This window comes from Lichenostomus cassidix, chromosome 3 (genome assembly GCF_008360975.1).
Source record: "Lichenostomus cassidix isolate B80296 chromosome 3, HeHo_3.0, whole genome shotgun sequence".
Classification (NCBI taxonomy): Eukaryota; Metazoa; Chordata; class Aves; order Passeriformes; family Meliphagidae; genus Lichenostomus; species Lichenostomus cassidix.
This window is the reverse complement of record NC_139483.1, coordinates 15,973,156-15,987,524: the sequence shown is the minus strand read 5'-3', so window position 1 is coordinate 15,987,524 and position 14,369 is coordinate 15,973,156. Positions and strand designations below refer to the sequence as shown.

Below are 14,369 nucleotides of genomic sequence, written 5' to 3'. Positions count from 1 at the left end.
TCCTCTGATCACAGAGATCAGTTTTAATCCTCTTGAGGCAGTCTTTTCTTGCCTATGGCCCTCTTCTTGTAGGGACATTTTGGCATAGCCAGAAAAAAGGAAAGCTCCCACAGGCAGGGCACTGGCATGTCAGGGGGCTGTGAATAGACTTGGATGTGTTGTGAGTTGCTAAATTGGAACCTAACCCCAGCTTCCAGGGAAAGGTTGGAAGCCATGGGGTCTATACAGATATGGATGCCTGCAGGATCAATAGTGGGATCAGTGATTGTGGTGTTTGCCTGCTGCTCACAGTGGTGACAGAGGGGTTGTGCTCAGCACAGGGGCTGTGCTTCCCACCTGGAGGGCAGGGGTACCACTTACGGACATGGTAACAGCAACTCAGGGTGTGTTGTGCAAGGATGTACCCTGGTGTACATTCCCAGAGGGGAATGAGCACAGTGCCTTCTTAGACCTGAGGAAGAACAGGTGTACAGCACAGTTACAGGCTGGGTCTAGTTCTTAAGAAGGTTCTGACTAGAAGCCATTGCCAGTGTGGCATTTAATCATGATTATTTTGGCAATATAGTGTTTAGGTGATCAGCAAGCAGCTCTAAATCCTTGTTTGTCTTTGATCTATAGAGCTGGGTATTTAGAAGACACTTAGGGCTGGCTTTGTGCTGTAAGGATCAGTGTACTGTGGAGAGCATTGGGATTCTGTTCCCGACCCCATTCCCGACATGGGGTGTCACTTTGGGTAGATCACTTATTCTCTTCCCTGTAAAATAGAGAACTGCCATACCAGTCCCCTTTCCTTAGCTTTTTGAAATCTACAAGTGAAGTGATGTGTGTATAAATGCAAGAGGAAGAGCTTCTAGTTTTCTCAAGACTTTTGCTTTAAGTAGTGATGTATTTGAGTCTAAAGGAATCTGCACTTGTTTGTGAGGCACAGCACTTTATCAGTTTTCAATTCCTAAATTGGACTTGGTGTGCTTTTTGAAAGTCAAAACTTCCAATAAAAACAATTGCAGCATAATAGTGTATGCTAAAGAAAATTAGCTGCAAATTGGTAACCTGCCTCATTTATACTTTAAATTCTAGTTCAGAGTACAAGAGCAGTGAGGAGCTCTCTTGTTTCTTGTATAGAGCTGTGCATCAGGGAGGGACTGGCTCCCTGTGCACCAGAGGGAGCTGAGTTTTGGTGGTCTCTTCTGCTCTAACTGCTGAAGGGACTCAGAGAATAGAGCTGCTCTGCAGATTTGGGGAAGGTGTTTGTGATGCTCAGTTTTTGTTTGAAGGTCTGTTTGGATTTGATAGGTGCAGAGCTTTAGTGTAACCTTTTTAAAAATGCTGCTGAGTTATTCCATATGGATGTGGGGGATTTGCCTTCTGAAGTAATGCTGTATGTTACCACTGATGTGGTGACTTGGAACTAGGGAACTGTGCTATGGTGTAAGCTTGCCATAAACCTAAATAAAGGTTTCATCTTGTAGCAGTTTTGTTTTGTAAGTACATGCTTCAAATATTCCATCTGCTAGAATCTCATATTAATCTGTGTGCTTGGAGGTCATGCTCCATTTTGATTTTAATATGTTATTGTCCTGGTTGATGAACGAATGATCTGCATGCATGGGAAGTAACATTAATCCAGAGTTTATCAGAATTATTCATGTAATTAAAGTTATATTTGAGGCTTTTGAGCTATGTAGAGGATGCAATGCACTTATAAGCACAGCTCACTGCATAAACAGAAAAGAAAACCCTTTTTTTTCTTGTCCTCTTATTCTTTCTCCCTTTCCTCTTGGTAACAGAAGTAATACAAGGGTTGGATCTACCTCAGTGTAACAGCAAACAACATGTTCCCAGGACAGGATTTATTAGTGTATTGTGTCAAGCATATCAGAAATTACCTGTAATGAGGCCTGTAGCATGCTCTCTTAATTGTGGTAAATCTTAATCATGGGTAAATTATTTCTAGATCTGTGTAGATTATTTCTATCTGTGGGTAGAAAGATACTGTGTTAATTCCAGGTGTGTGGGCTGTGACTATGCTTTTGCATGTCTCCAGACATTGTCCAGAAAGAAGTAAATAGGACTGTTGGTCCAGAGCATTCACTTTGCATGGGTGTATCTGAGCCTAAAATAAAGCAGACTGTGCTTACTTTTAGTGTCCAAGCATTCTTTTCACTCTTATGTGTGTCAAGCCATTTATGGGGAAAATTGGGTTTTGAACTAGCTGTCATTGCTAAGCCTTCTGAATTTTGGTGGAAAGAGGCATTTGTCTGCCAAGCAGCCCATTTTTATCAGTGTGTGTACTGCTATTGTAGCGATTAGGGAGCAAACCAGTTCCGCCTGCCCTTCAAAGGTGTTCTAAATGGCATTGGCAAACTGCTTTGTGTGAGGGTGGTTGTAAAGCAGCTCTCAGAGACTTGATGAATTCAGCTTAAGGGGGCTCGAGTGCAAGCCACGGGGCAGGATCAAATATAGGGGTCTTCAGTTCTGTTGTAGGTCACATCTTTAAGGACATTTCTTTTGGAGCTGCAATGTATAGGAATTATGGGGAGGGGGAAGAATGAAGGATAAGCAAGGTGGGTTTTCAGTTTGATGTAAAGGATGATGGCAACTTCTTCCTTTTAAAATGCTCGTTTTGTGCCCTGCACGGTTAAAATTTGGGTCAGCTGCAACCCAAGGAATCCAGCTAATGAAAATACATCTAGGCAGGGACCTGGCAGTCTGGTATCAAAGGAACTGGTGGGGAGGTGTGTGATGGAACTGAAAAAGGCCCTGAATTAAAGGATCATGTGAAAGGGTTGGTATGGCAACAAACAAAAAGGAAATGGAAAAAATCTGTAAAAGAACAGTTAAAGAGCTGCTTAATGAACAATAGTTATATTGAACTTAGTCTAGTGTTGGTTTATGGCCCTGGAACAATGTCCTGAGTATCTGGCCTTCTGCATCTTGTTTGTGGTGTTTATTATTTTTATTCCAGTATACTCTTGCCACACTTGCTCTGATGGTGTGGGTGGTTATAACACTGAAGCCAGGGTTTTAGTCCTTGTTTAGATACAGCTAAGATAACTGTGATTGCAGTAAAGGATAATGGAGAGAGGGAGGATGTAGAGGCTGTTTTCTCTTCCTGAAATGTAGTATCTAATTATCTGCCTTACTACCTGTCCAGCCTAATATTATTCATTTTTGTTTCATTTATTTAAAATAAAAGTTGAAGATAAAGAAGGCAGCTAAAACTGCAGACCTGAGAGGGGGAATATGGACTGCTGTAAAACTCTCCAGTTTTGTTTGTTTTCTTTTAAATTTTTTTTGTTGTATGTTTTGTTTTTAAAATTATTCAGCAGTGTTTGGGTGTTTTGAAAAGTGTTGATAGTAGAAGTAGTTCCCTATCTTCTACTTGAAAGAGGCTGTGTTGTCATGCACAGAAAACATTCAGAAATGTTTCTGCTATTTGTCTGTATGATTAGAAGTCTCCTTTTGTTTAAACTTGGTCCATGCTATATGTATGTGTGTGTGTATGCACGTGCATATGTATATCTGAGTAAGACTTTTCACTGTACAGGTATCTGGAAAAAAGCTCGTGGGGTCAGAAGCAGGTCTGTGTGTCTGTAGGAGCACATATTAGCACATGGAAAAGAAGGGGAGTGAATGGAAGGATGTGTTTTTAAAGCAGGACAAATACATTATTTCATCTGTTGTTTGCAGTGAGGTTCTTGGTTTCTGTTATTGGCCTCTGATAAGCTGAATGTCTCACTACACTTGCTTAAACCTTCAGTCCAATAATGTGGAATGTTGCAAAGGGGAGGAAACACATGGCAGTCAGTCACTACAGAGAAGTGGGGTAGAGGGCTGTTGTGCATAGGAGCATCCCAGACATTGATTTAGTTTTGCTGTTACAACAGGGCTCTAAATCAGGTGCCATATAACCTGTAGAAGCTCCTCTGCCCACCGTGCAGACCTTGCCTGGTGTCTGAGGATGGCTTGGCTTGAGCTTCCTCATGCTGGAAGGTGTGGGGGTTTTCTAGGGGTTCATTCAACTGTGAGAAGCTTATTAAGCCAAATCTGTGACCCTGCTTATTTTTGGAAAATGGCTCATGATCAACACTTGTCAGCCCTCTTCAGTCCAGGTTAGAGGCACTCTGACAGCTTGTGTAGACATGACCAACTTGCCCATGCTCCATGCCAGCAGTGCCTTGCTTTGCTAGTGCTAGATAAAGAATCCTCAGGGAGTAAGTCAAGTGTGATATGGACTTTGTATGCTTGGACTAATTCCACTTGGAACCACTCCCTAAATCTCTTTCTGATAGAGCTTGCTTATACTGTATTTATTGATTTAGTGGGGTATGAATAGAACTTGTCTTAGGGGGAAAAAATGCTTTGCCTGCTGTCTGTGCTGGGTATTACTAGAAGTGTAGCTGTTGGGTGCAGTACCAGCCTGTTCAGAAGTGTGTGCTTTCTGTCTCAGTTTTTGTGTCTCTTGTCCTTGCTTGTTCTTCTTGCTTTTTCATTGAAGAAAGAGTTAATTTTCCTAATTCTCAGTTACTTTTTGTGTGTAGTCTTTTACCTTCTTGATTATCTAGCATATATTTTATTTAGAATGGCCTGTCTGTTGGCAGCATGTTGCTGATGCTTCTGAGCTAACAAACCACTTGCCTGGTACCTAGGTGGTTATTGGTGCTGTGCAGAGAAAGTGGGGCTGATGACATGAACCTCAAAAGGATATGGGTAAGAATGTGCCAGTGCAGTGTATTGTAGCCAAATCTGTACAGGGCAGTAGGTCCTGTTTGCTTGTTGATATATTTAGCAGTGGAGGGTTGAATAAATGTTGTGCAATGTAGGTTTTCTACCTGTTGTCGCATTATCTTCCCTGAATTTTGTTTGGAGATTTATTTCTTTTAAAAAATACACATTTAGCGTATCATAACTGTCACTTCATGACAAGGGTTTTGACTGTTTTGGGTGAAAGGAGGATATGGTTTTACTATTGTGGATTAGTAAGAATATATGCTAAAAGTGGATTTTTTTTTTTTTTTTTTTGGTGTGTGTTGTCCAAATCTGTATTGGCTTACCATTTGTTGCCCTTCTTGGGATGGAGGAAATGAACTTTTTGCACTCAAACTTTCCTTGCTGCTAATACTTGTGATCACAAAAGCGCTTATTTCTTAAGAGTGGCAACCTTTGAATGGTCTTGTTTCAGCTGGGACAGTACTGGGTTACTGGCTGGTTTCTTTGCCTGGCTCTGAATTGCAGGGAGAGCCTGCAAATAAATGCTTTGAGTGAGTTCCATGTGGAAATTTCCAGTGTGAAGATGTAGGGATAGAAAAACACTTCCTGTTGACAGAGTAGATTGCCTTACCTGACAGGCAACTTTTGAGTTTAAAAGGGCATTGTACAATGTTCAAAAAATGTTCAGTGATTAAACTCTGGAGAGATTCAGGAGTAATGCTTCTTAGAGGTCTGGAGCATATGGATAGGTTTTGTAATGAGAACCACAGAATAATGACCTTGGGTGGGCTTGATTTTTATTTTTACAGCTAACCTGTTATGCCCAGATTCATTGTAAGCACTTGACTGTCCTAACAGTGTACTTAAAACATGTAAGTTTAACATTTCCTGACTGCAGTGTTTATTGGTGATCAAAATCAGGAACAAAACAGTGGTTGAACAAATATTCTAGTAACTGGGCTTCATCCTGCATTTGCTTAATAATGCCTCTCTGAAGCTCAGCTGTAGTGATCCAGGCATTTCCTGTGTGATTGCAGCAAAACTGTGTACTTAGACAGACATTTAGCTTTAGCAGGAGAGGAATGACTGGTACAGCAGACATGTTTGAGACAGGGCTTGTGTTTCCTGAGAAGGTAACAATTTAGTTGCTTGTGGACTGCAGCAGGGTGTAATGCCATGTCTGCTGTTGACTCAGGACCACTTGTACCACATCAGTGTATTAACATTTATAGTTGTGCATCTGTGCATGTTGACAGGTTATCTTCAAAAAATGAATTTATACCTGTATACCTACCTAGGAAATAACTTAAATATGTGGCCTTACACTAGTGCTCCGTATTTGTTGCAGTCAGAACATTTTTTTTCTCTCCAAATCATTATGGAGAATGCTGTATGGGCAAGGTTGGACCTTAGTTAGCATCTTGTTCTGACTGCATGCCTCTCTCTTCTGTGTCAGTAAAGATGGGAATGTGTACAACTGAGCCAATCCTGGCACTGTGACCCTGTCTCTGCTTTAAAGGTGTAGAAAATGAATGAAATAAGTAGGTGAAAATCTCCCCTGCAAAATTGTTTTACACCCCAGCCACTGGGTTTCTTTTACATGAACCACAATGATATAGGAGAGCTGATGTCCTGAGCCTGAGCTTGGTTCTAGGCTGAGCTGAGGGAGTTGATGGAAATGGCTCTTGTCAGACACACTCTGTCCTGCATGCTGCAGTGCCCAGTTTGTATTTGAAGACACTGAAATCACACAGGCTGTAACAAATCTGAGATGGAGTCCCTTAATAAGGAAGGGGAACTGAGTCAAAAATTCAGCACTGTAGTGCAGAACTTTGCAAATGCTGTGGTAGGTAGGTATTGTAAGCATGCAATTAAAATTAAGTTTGGTATTGTGAGCATGCTTAAGTTTCCATTAAAAGTACCAGAGTGAGCTACAAGTTGGGGATGGAGCAGGCTACCTTTGGAGCACAAAGCTTAATCTTTGGTGTGGGAGTGAAGAAATTTGGCTATGTAAAATGAGCAGGCACAGCTCCAGGGCAGGAATGGAATGACAGGGAACTTGATCAGTGCTATCGGGACCTGGGAACATGTTCCAGGGCCTCATAATAATTAAAGGTCAAAGGCTAATGTTTTTAATCCATTTCTAACATCTGGAAGGAATCAAGACCATTCTTTGCAGAATTTACTGATATTTACCTGTCTTTGCTTGCCCTGATCAATGGTAACTTGGATACTTGTGTGGAGTCCAGGAAAGTTATCCTAACTCATAAGAATAAGGACAGTTCTTTTTTCCTGGTAAGGTCAGCTAACTAGTTGTCACTCAGGCTGGCCTCAGTGCTATCTGGACTGCAGACAAGTTCCCATGGTGGCTGGTTTCCAAAGTGGAAAGAGATTTGCTGGGGATATGCTACTGTCTCTTAGGGGACGTGAAACCTGTTGCAAACTTGTTCCTTGACGTCTTGTCTCCCTTTTTACCTTTCAGCACAGAAAGACATCAGTCATGGCGGGTGATGCCATCATGGTCATGAGGGGCTTGACAAAGCTCAGTAAAGCAATCCTGGAAACCCAAGCAGGACAGCTTCGGCAGGTGCTCCTCGGGGGAGATGCAGTTACCATTGCAAAGACTCTCCAGGCCACTGCTGAGGAGCAGTTCAGCTCTGCCTTGGGGAAGGTACAGGTAAGCAAAGCTCCTTGCGCTGTCTAGTCTGATAATTTGCATTTCCTCCAGGTACTTTTTTTGGTTTTGTTGTGTGAGTGTCTGGGAACTCACATCTTGAATCAGAGCCTAGTTCTGAAGGGCGGGATTGATAATAATAATGTTGCAATACTCTGGGAATTCTTTGGAATCTGTGGTGTGTGGAAGGTGCTTGGACAGGAATGGGAGGGGAATGTTACTGCGGAGTGTTTGTTTCCATTACTGGGTCTTTAAGACATGCTGAATAAGAAGAGTGCTCTATTCATCTCAAAAGATCGAGTTCTTGCTAAGAATTAGTCAGCAGCTTTGTTATTTAGAGTTTCCTTTAAACATCAGGCATTGATTTGCCTCTTTTTGACTAAATGAAGGAGGTTTTTAGAGTGCATTGGATTTATCTCAGTGCTGCTTCCTTTCTTGGCAGAATTGGTGCACACAATATTTTTTAGAGTGGCTCAGGGTCAGGTGTTTGCATGTTCATCACTTACAACCCAGGCTGGATTTTTGGAACTGGCTTTCAAATGAGGAACATAAGGAAAGCCAGACAGCAGCTTCTCTCACCAGAGATGGGGAGACATCATACATTTCCTGTGCTGTCATCTTTTGAAAGCAAAGGGCTTGTCTGTGGTATTTCCCTCTCATCATCCCTTAGAAAGGTTGTGTGCCTCAGATGATAATTTTTGAAGCAGAAACTAATGAGTGAGATTTTGATGGTTTTTATGCAACAAGCTTAGACTATCATGGCACTCTAAAGCTTCAGTCCTACAATCTGGGCCTGTGTGTTCTTGGTTCTGTTTAAGCTTGCAGTAGAACTAACTTGTGTGTTTGTTTCCAATGAGCACTTGCCCTGCATTCTGTAAATGGGTCACAAGAAAAGCTGCTGCCAAAGCAGGGTTCTATAAGAAATCTAAAAGTACAGCATTTTCTGTTTGGAAGAGATGAAGACTTTTACATTAATTGACAGGGTTTTAGCTGTCTGGCATGTTTCTGACTGTCTGGCATTTGGACTCCAAATTTAAGTAAGGAGGCCTTCTTGATTGAAATAATTGGTCAGTATTGTGGGCCACAGTCCCCATCTGTAAACATTTCTCCTCTCCTCCCCCACGGTGATTTTGAGGTTCAGAATAGCATGAGACCTGCTGAATAACAGGAAAGACCATGTTCTGGTTTTCTCTCTAAGGAAGGGAAATTTAATTAGTGTTTAGGAAAGAGCCTCAAATATGCTGCCTGCTTTTCTGACCACAGCAGGATTTAAAATCCTGTTGATTGCTTGTAATAGTCTTCAGTTATTTTATGGTATTGCCACTGCTGAAATAGGTAACTAGAATATGTCAAGGAGTAAGTGAATAGGAGATAATGTTCTGCTGTTGACTTTTATGTATTTATTTTTTGTTTTAAAAGTTTTCTGGACTTTGTGGGGCAGCTTTTGCAAGCTTAGGGCAGAAAAGAGAAAACTGTCAGGAGAAGCTTGCCTGGAGTGTTGCTGTGCCTGATGCTGTTATCCTTGCTCCAGGCACAGAATTTTATTTATTTTGGGATGACAACACATAGTTTAGTGGTTGAATAATGGAATGTGTTTTGCAGTTGGTAGTGTCATGGCTGTGAAAGGCTGAGCTTACTCTGCCTGTAAGTTGGTATCTGGTGTTGCTTCAGGTAGCTTTGGGCTTGGAAGTGCTCATGTTGTGTGACTGGGGACACAATGAGAGGAGGGAAAACTGAATAACTTTTAACTTTTTGTTTAACTTTTTGTTATCCCTCCTAAGTACATCTTGTGTGATATTGCAGCTCCCATCATCTGTTGTTTCTGACAGTGCATTGCTTATAGTGAACTCCTCATTTAGTGACCCTTTCTGGCAGTGTATGTAAGAACAAGGTGTCTCCAGTTAGGGATATTTGATAAGCTATTAAAGAATTTGTCCCATCAGTGGAGTTAAAAGGTTGCCAGGGATTCCAGGCATCCTCAGTGTCTCTTCCTTTTTCTTTCTTACTGTGAACATCTGCAGTGCCAGTGTTTCTACAATTCCTTACTGTGGAGACATGACACCTAGCTGCATGCACATCTCTGAGGACCACAGGTGGGGAAAGAGCAAGTTTTAAGATCTTTTCTTTAAGTATTTCAATTATTGTTTGCAGGAACTAGGCAAACAGCAGGAGAACTTTACTGACTTCAGTGATGATTTTGGGAAAGAGTATGACTTCTCAGCCCGAGAGCCATCAGATGCTCCAATGGACTTCTCCACTGCCCCTGGCAAGCCTCATGAACACAGTGCTGAAGGCCCTGCTTACTCCTACACAACAAATGGACCTTTTAGAAATGTTGATGAGACTGGAGATTCTGGCATGGGTCAGAAGCCTTTCCCTCCCAAAATGGATGCAAGGTTATTTGGAGGCATTAGGGACCCTGGAAATCCTTTTGCTGCTGCCTTTGGACAAAATAGGGCTTTTCACCAAGACCATTCCTCTGTTGGTGGACTAACAGCTGAAGATATTGATAAAGCCAGACAGGCCAAAACAGGTTCAGAGCAGAAACCCTACAAACAGATGGTATGTTGTTTTAATTAAGGATTCTCAGTACTGTGGTTTCTATACTGGATTGTCCTTACTCGCCTTCTCCTGTGTTTCTCTCATTTCTTCCTCTTCCACTATTCCCTCACTCCCTCTATGTCAGATAATCTGATGTGAGATGATGTTTGAAAAGTGTACATGGGGTTAGAATTGGACCTAAACTCCTCCCAGAGCCTGTGTGGTGTCTTGGTATTATAGAGGTGGAGGGAATGTTGCCCTGAGCATAGGTAGGTTGGAGAGTAGCATAGCTCACAACTGTTGCTTTAGTGCTTTGTGCCCTTGTGTGAAAATGCAGAACCCACAGCAAAACTCACAGTGCAGATACTTGTCATCTGTTCTGACCTTGTGTGTCCTTCCCCACATCCAGTATCAGATGCCACTGTGGGCTCACTCACTCAGGATATTGCTTTGATGAAACTGTATACTTAGCTGCTCCTGCTGTTGTGCATGGAGAAGCTGCCTGCAGTCCTGTGCATCTGATAACCCTCCATGAGTTCTAATTCCATGCGTGGAAGGGAGTTTGGATTAGCATTGTGCAGCTTCTCCAAGTTCAAAATACAAGGGCTGCTGAGTTCACAGTGAAAATGGGGTTTCCAAACATGGCTATCAGCTCTTCTGTCTTTGCCACCCTCTTGTCCTCTCCTCTGCTCAGTGTATGTTTCAATTCCTGGTGTGTTTGTTCTGCACCATATTCGCTTGAAAATCTCCCAACAGATACAAGAGTCAGATTCAAGGAAAGCTTTCTGTAGCATGGAGTTATTCAAGTGCTCTGAGTCATGCTCTGACTTTGCAGGTGTGTGACCATGTGCCCAGTTAATCTGTGGCTATCTTTTTTTGTTTTCCCTCTCTCTCCCCTGCAGCTCAGTGAGCGGGCCCGGGAGAGGAAGGTTCCTGTCACCAGGATCGGCCGACTCGCCAACTTCGGAGGTCAGTTTGCACTCCCATGTTTGCTACAGCACAGCACTCACACGTGCTGGGGAATGGCTGGCTGGGACAGAGCTCCTGCTCTGCAGCATTGGCTGGTTCCATTTGCCAGTTAAGCTTGCTGATAGGAAAGTGCTTTCCCACAAACAGCTTGGTTAGCTCAGAGCTTGATTTGGGCTTTTGCAATGCTCTTTAGAGTGTGGGGCAGATGATTTGGGGTGCGTGGTAGAGCTGCACATCTTCATGGTAACACATACCATGTAGGCTGTGCTGTTTTAATGGGAGAATGAGGTGCAGGTTGTCCCCCAGCCTGTATGAATACCCTGGTCCTGCACATGTGATTGCACTTTGAGGAAACTCTCCTAGTCCTTACAATGTGTTAATGTCAAGCAGAGACAGCTGGAGCAGCTGTTATTTTAAGTAATCTTTTCCCAGCCTTACCCTTGCTGCTTCTCTGAACTGTATTTAAATATAAAACATATCCTCTTGGTATTCCTTTTTGAGTGTGGGGAGATAATAGTCAAGGTTTTACTTACTTAGCCATTGCTTGTAAAGCATTTTCTTCCAGGATGTAAATTCTGAGCTTGTAAGATCAAGCTAGCTGAAACCTAAATTAATTTTAGAATTCATTTCAGTCCCATGCAGAATGGGATTTACTACGTCAAAAAGCAGCTAAATATCTTAAGTAATATTGACAGATGATGCTTATTTAATGTCTTGTACCCAAAGCCATCAAAGGACTTAACATATTCCTGAGACAAAGGGATCACAGTATTGCAGGTGGAGAGACAAACACAGCTAATGTTACTTAGGTAATCACTAGGTAAGGAGTCTGCCTGTTGCTGTGGTTGGATTTTTTAGTGTTTTGAAATGATAGTGGCCTGTCTAGGTTGTGAACAGTCTCTTGTGGCTCTTGTGATTCTCTTCCACAAAATTTGATAGAGAAGCACATGTACAAAGTAGACATCCTTGTGTTACAGATCCCAGAGGAAAGAAAAACAACCTGTCAAATGTAATTCAAATCAACTATTATATAAAAAAACAATTATTCTTTTTCTGTGTGTCCTTTTGTCAGACTAATATGCATGCTAGGAGGAGCTGGGGCAGGGGCTGGTTCTATGCAGTGCAGAAATAAACAGCAAGTGAGTTTTGTCATAAGTTTTTCATGCTTGTCAGAACTCTTTAACCCTGTAGACTATTGCAGGCACTCTGGCTTCACAGCATGCTTGGTATTCCTTAAGGGGAAGCAGGGTTCATGATCTGCTTTTTGCAGTAACAAGAGATCACTTTATAACTCACTTGACTATGTTCTTAAGCTCTAGTAGCACACAGGTCTCCATTCTAATCTGGCCTTGAATTTTATGAGAAGTGTCATGACACTTTTAGCTGTCATCTTCTGAGTTCATCTCTTGCTGCTTGCTGGCAGCTAGTGGATGTGAAGTGGCAGATGACCACATTTTCTGTGAACTTTGGGTTCCAGAGTTGTTGCTTTATGTTGCAGCTTTTGGCACCCAAGGCTGTTGTGTGAGGGAAGGCTGACTCATACTTCTAGGGGAAGTATAACCTGTCTTCTCCTAACCTCAAGGTAAAAACCCAAACAAATAGCCCCATCAAACCAAAACCACCAAGGGAGAGTAAGAAAGAAAGATTGTTTATAACCAGCATCTCCAGACATATCTCTGTGTGTAATTTTTTTTTAGTCTTGCTCTTCTCCTCCAGTTGTCTGCTTTATATGATTAAAATGGCTGGCGAGACAGAATGCTTGCTTTCAGAGTGCAGTATTTTGGGACATTTTACAAGGGCTTCTGGTAACAGGACAAGGGATAATAGCTTTTAACTGAGGTGGAGTCTTCTACAATCTCCATACCAGTCAAACTAGCATTTGATTATTTTTTTAGCCTTTTTTTTTGATAAAAAATGCTTTCCTGATTTATTTCTGTATTAGAACAATATTATTTTAGGGTTGGAGAAGATGGTAAGATGTTGAGTAGGTCCAAAACAGAGTTCATGTAACTTCCAGGGGTTCAGATAGCTGAATTCTGATGCTATTGGCATGATCCCATTCAAACTTGAATCATTCCTCCCCCTGTCTTTGCATGTTTTCTTTTGTCCCCTCCAGTGTTATAGGGAGTGTTCAGCTGTGTGTCAGCCATGATGTCAGGATATTCTGGTGGGTGATGGACAAATTAGTAACAGGAGGCAAAAATACTTGGACTGCTGAGTTGCCTGGCTTCTCATCTCTTCTGGGGCAACAAACTTTTTATTGGAAAGATTGGAGATCATATTTTCCAACACTTCCATGTAATACTGAGCTAATATTGCTCTGTGATCAGCACAAGATCCTCTACTGAACTTCTTTGTCCTTTATATGTATTTTTGTATGCTTCTTGCAGCAGCAGGAGTGACTGCTGGTAGGTGTATTTATAGTACTAAATAGCATCCTTGATTTTTTTTTTTTTTTTTTTTCCCAGGATTGTAATTGACAAAACAGATCTTTACACAGTTTTTTTTTGTTCCATGCTTGTTTTTTAGCTTGATGGGTCATCAGTTCCATCCACTCAGTTCTTGATCTTTTCTTCATTTCCATTCTCCCTCTGTTGCCTTATTTGACTTTTCTAAGCCGTTCCTGTCTCCCTTAATCATATTCCTGGTTTCTAAGTTTATTATTTTAATGACATAATGAGATCCTTTTGCAATAAAGCAAATTCAGGAAGTTTGTGGTGAAGTCTAGATTTAATGTGATTTTAACACTTTTGAAAACAAAAACATAAAAACCTAGTCTGTTGAGGTATGATAGTAAAGTATATACAGGCCTGACAGCTGCAGGATTCAGATTGTCATGTGAATGACAAGTGAGTGTATTGGGTTTGCTTGCCAAGGTTTTGGCTGCAGGGTAGCTTCTGGGAGAAGCTGCCAGAATCTTCCCCTGTGTCCAACTCCAAGATGGCTCCAAGCCAAGGCCATCAGCAATGGTAGCAGCAACTTTGGGATAACTGAGTTAAAAAGGGGAAGAAACCTGCACAATTGCAGCTGGAGACAGCAATGAGAGAAGCAGCCCTGCAGACACGCAGGTCAGGGAAGAAGGAGGGGGAGAAGGTGCTCCAGGTGCTGGAGCTGAGATTCTCTGGCAGCCTGTGGTGCAGCCCATGGTACAGTGGAGCAGAGATCCACCTGCAGCCTGTGACAGATCCCACAGTGGAAGAGGTGGATGCTTGAAGAAAGCTGTGACCCTGAGGGAAGCCACACTGGAGCAGGCTCCTGGCAGGACCTGTGGACAGAGGAGCCCACACCAGAGCAGGTTTGCTGGCAGGACTTGACACCCTGTGGTGGACCTGTGCTCAAGCAGCCTATTCCTGAAGGATTGCACCCTATGGAAGTGGCCCATGCTGGGGCAATTTGTGAAGAACTGCAGCCCGTGGAAAGAACTTCAGAGAAGTTTGTGGAGAACTGTCTTCTGTGGGAGCAACCCCATGCTGGA

General features: G+C 42.3%; 1 protein-coding gene across 1 annotated transcript in view; it reads left to right on the top strand.

Moving 5' to 3' along the window:
* Positions 1–14,369, top strand: part of COQ8A (coenzyme Q8A) — a 41,865-nt gene that overhangs the window by 4,114 nt on the left and 23,382 nt on the right. The window contains exons 2-4 of the mRNA XM_085054661.1: positions 7,193–7,387; positions 9,536–9,946; positions 10,828–10,894. Coding sequence (XP_084910787.1) covers positions 7,211–7,387; positions 9,536–9,946; positions 10,828–10,894 — 655 coding nt within the window. The 5' untranslated portion in view covers positions 7,193–7,210. The remainder of the gene's footprint in view (positions 1–7,192; positions 7,388–9,535; positions 9,947–10,827; positions 10,895–14,369) is intronic.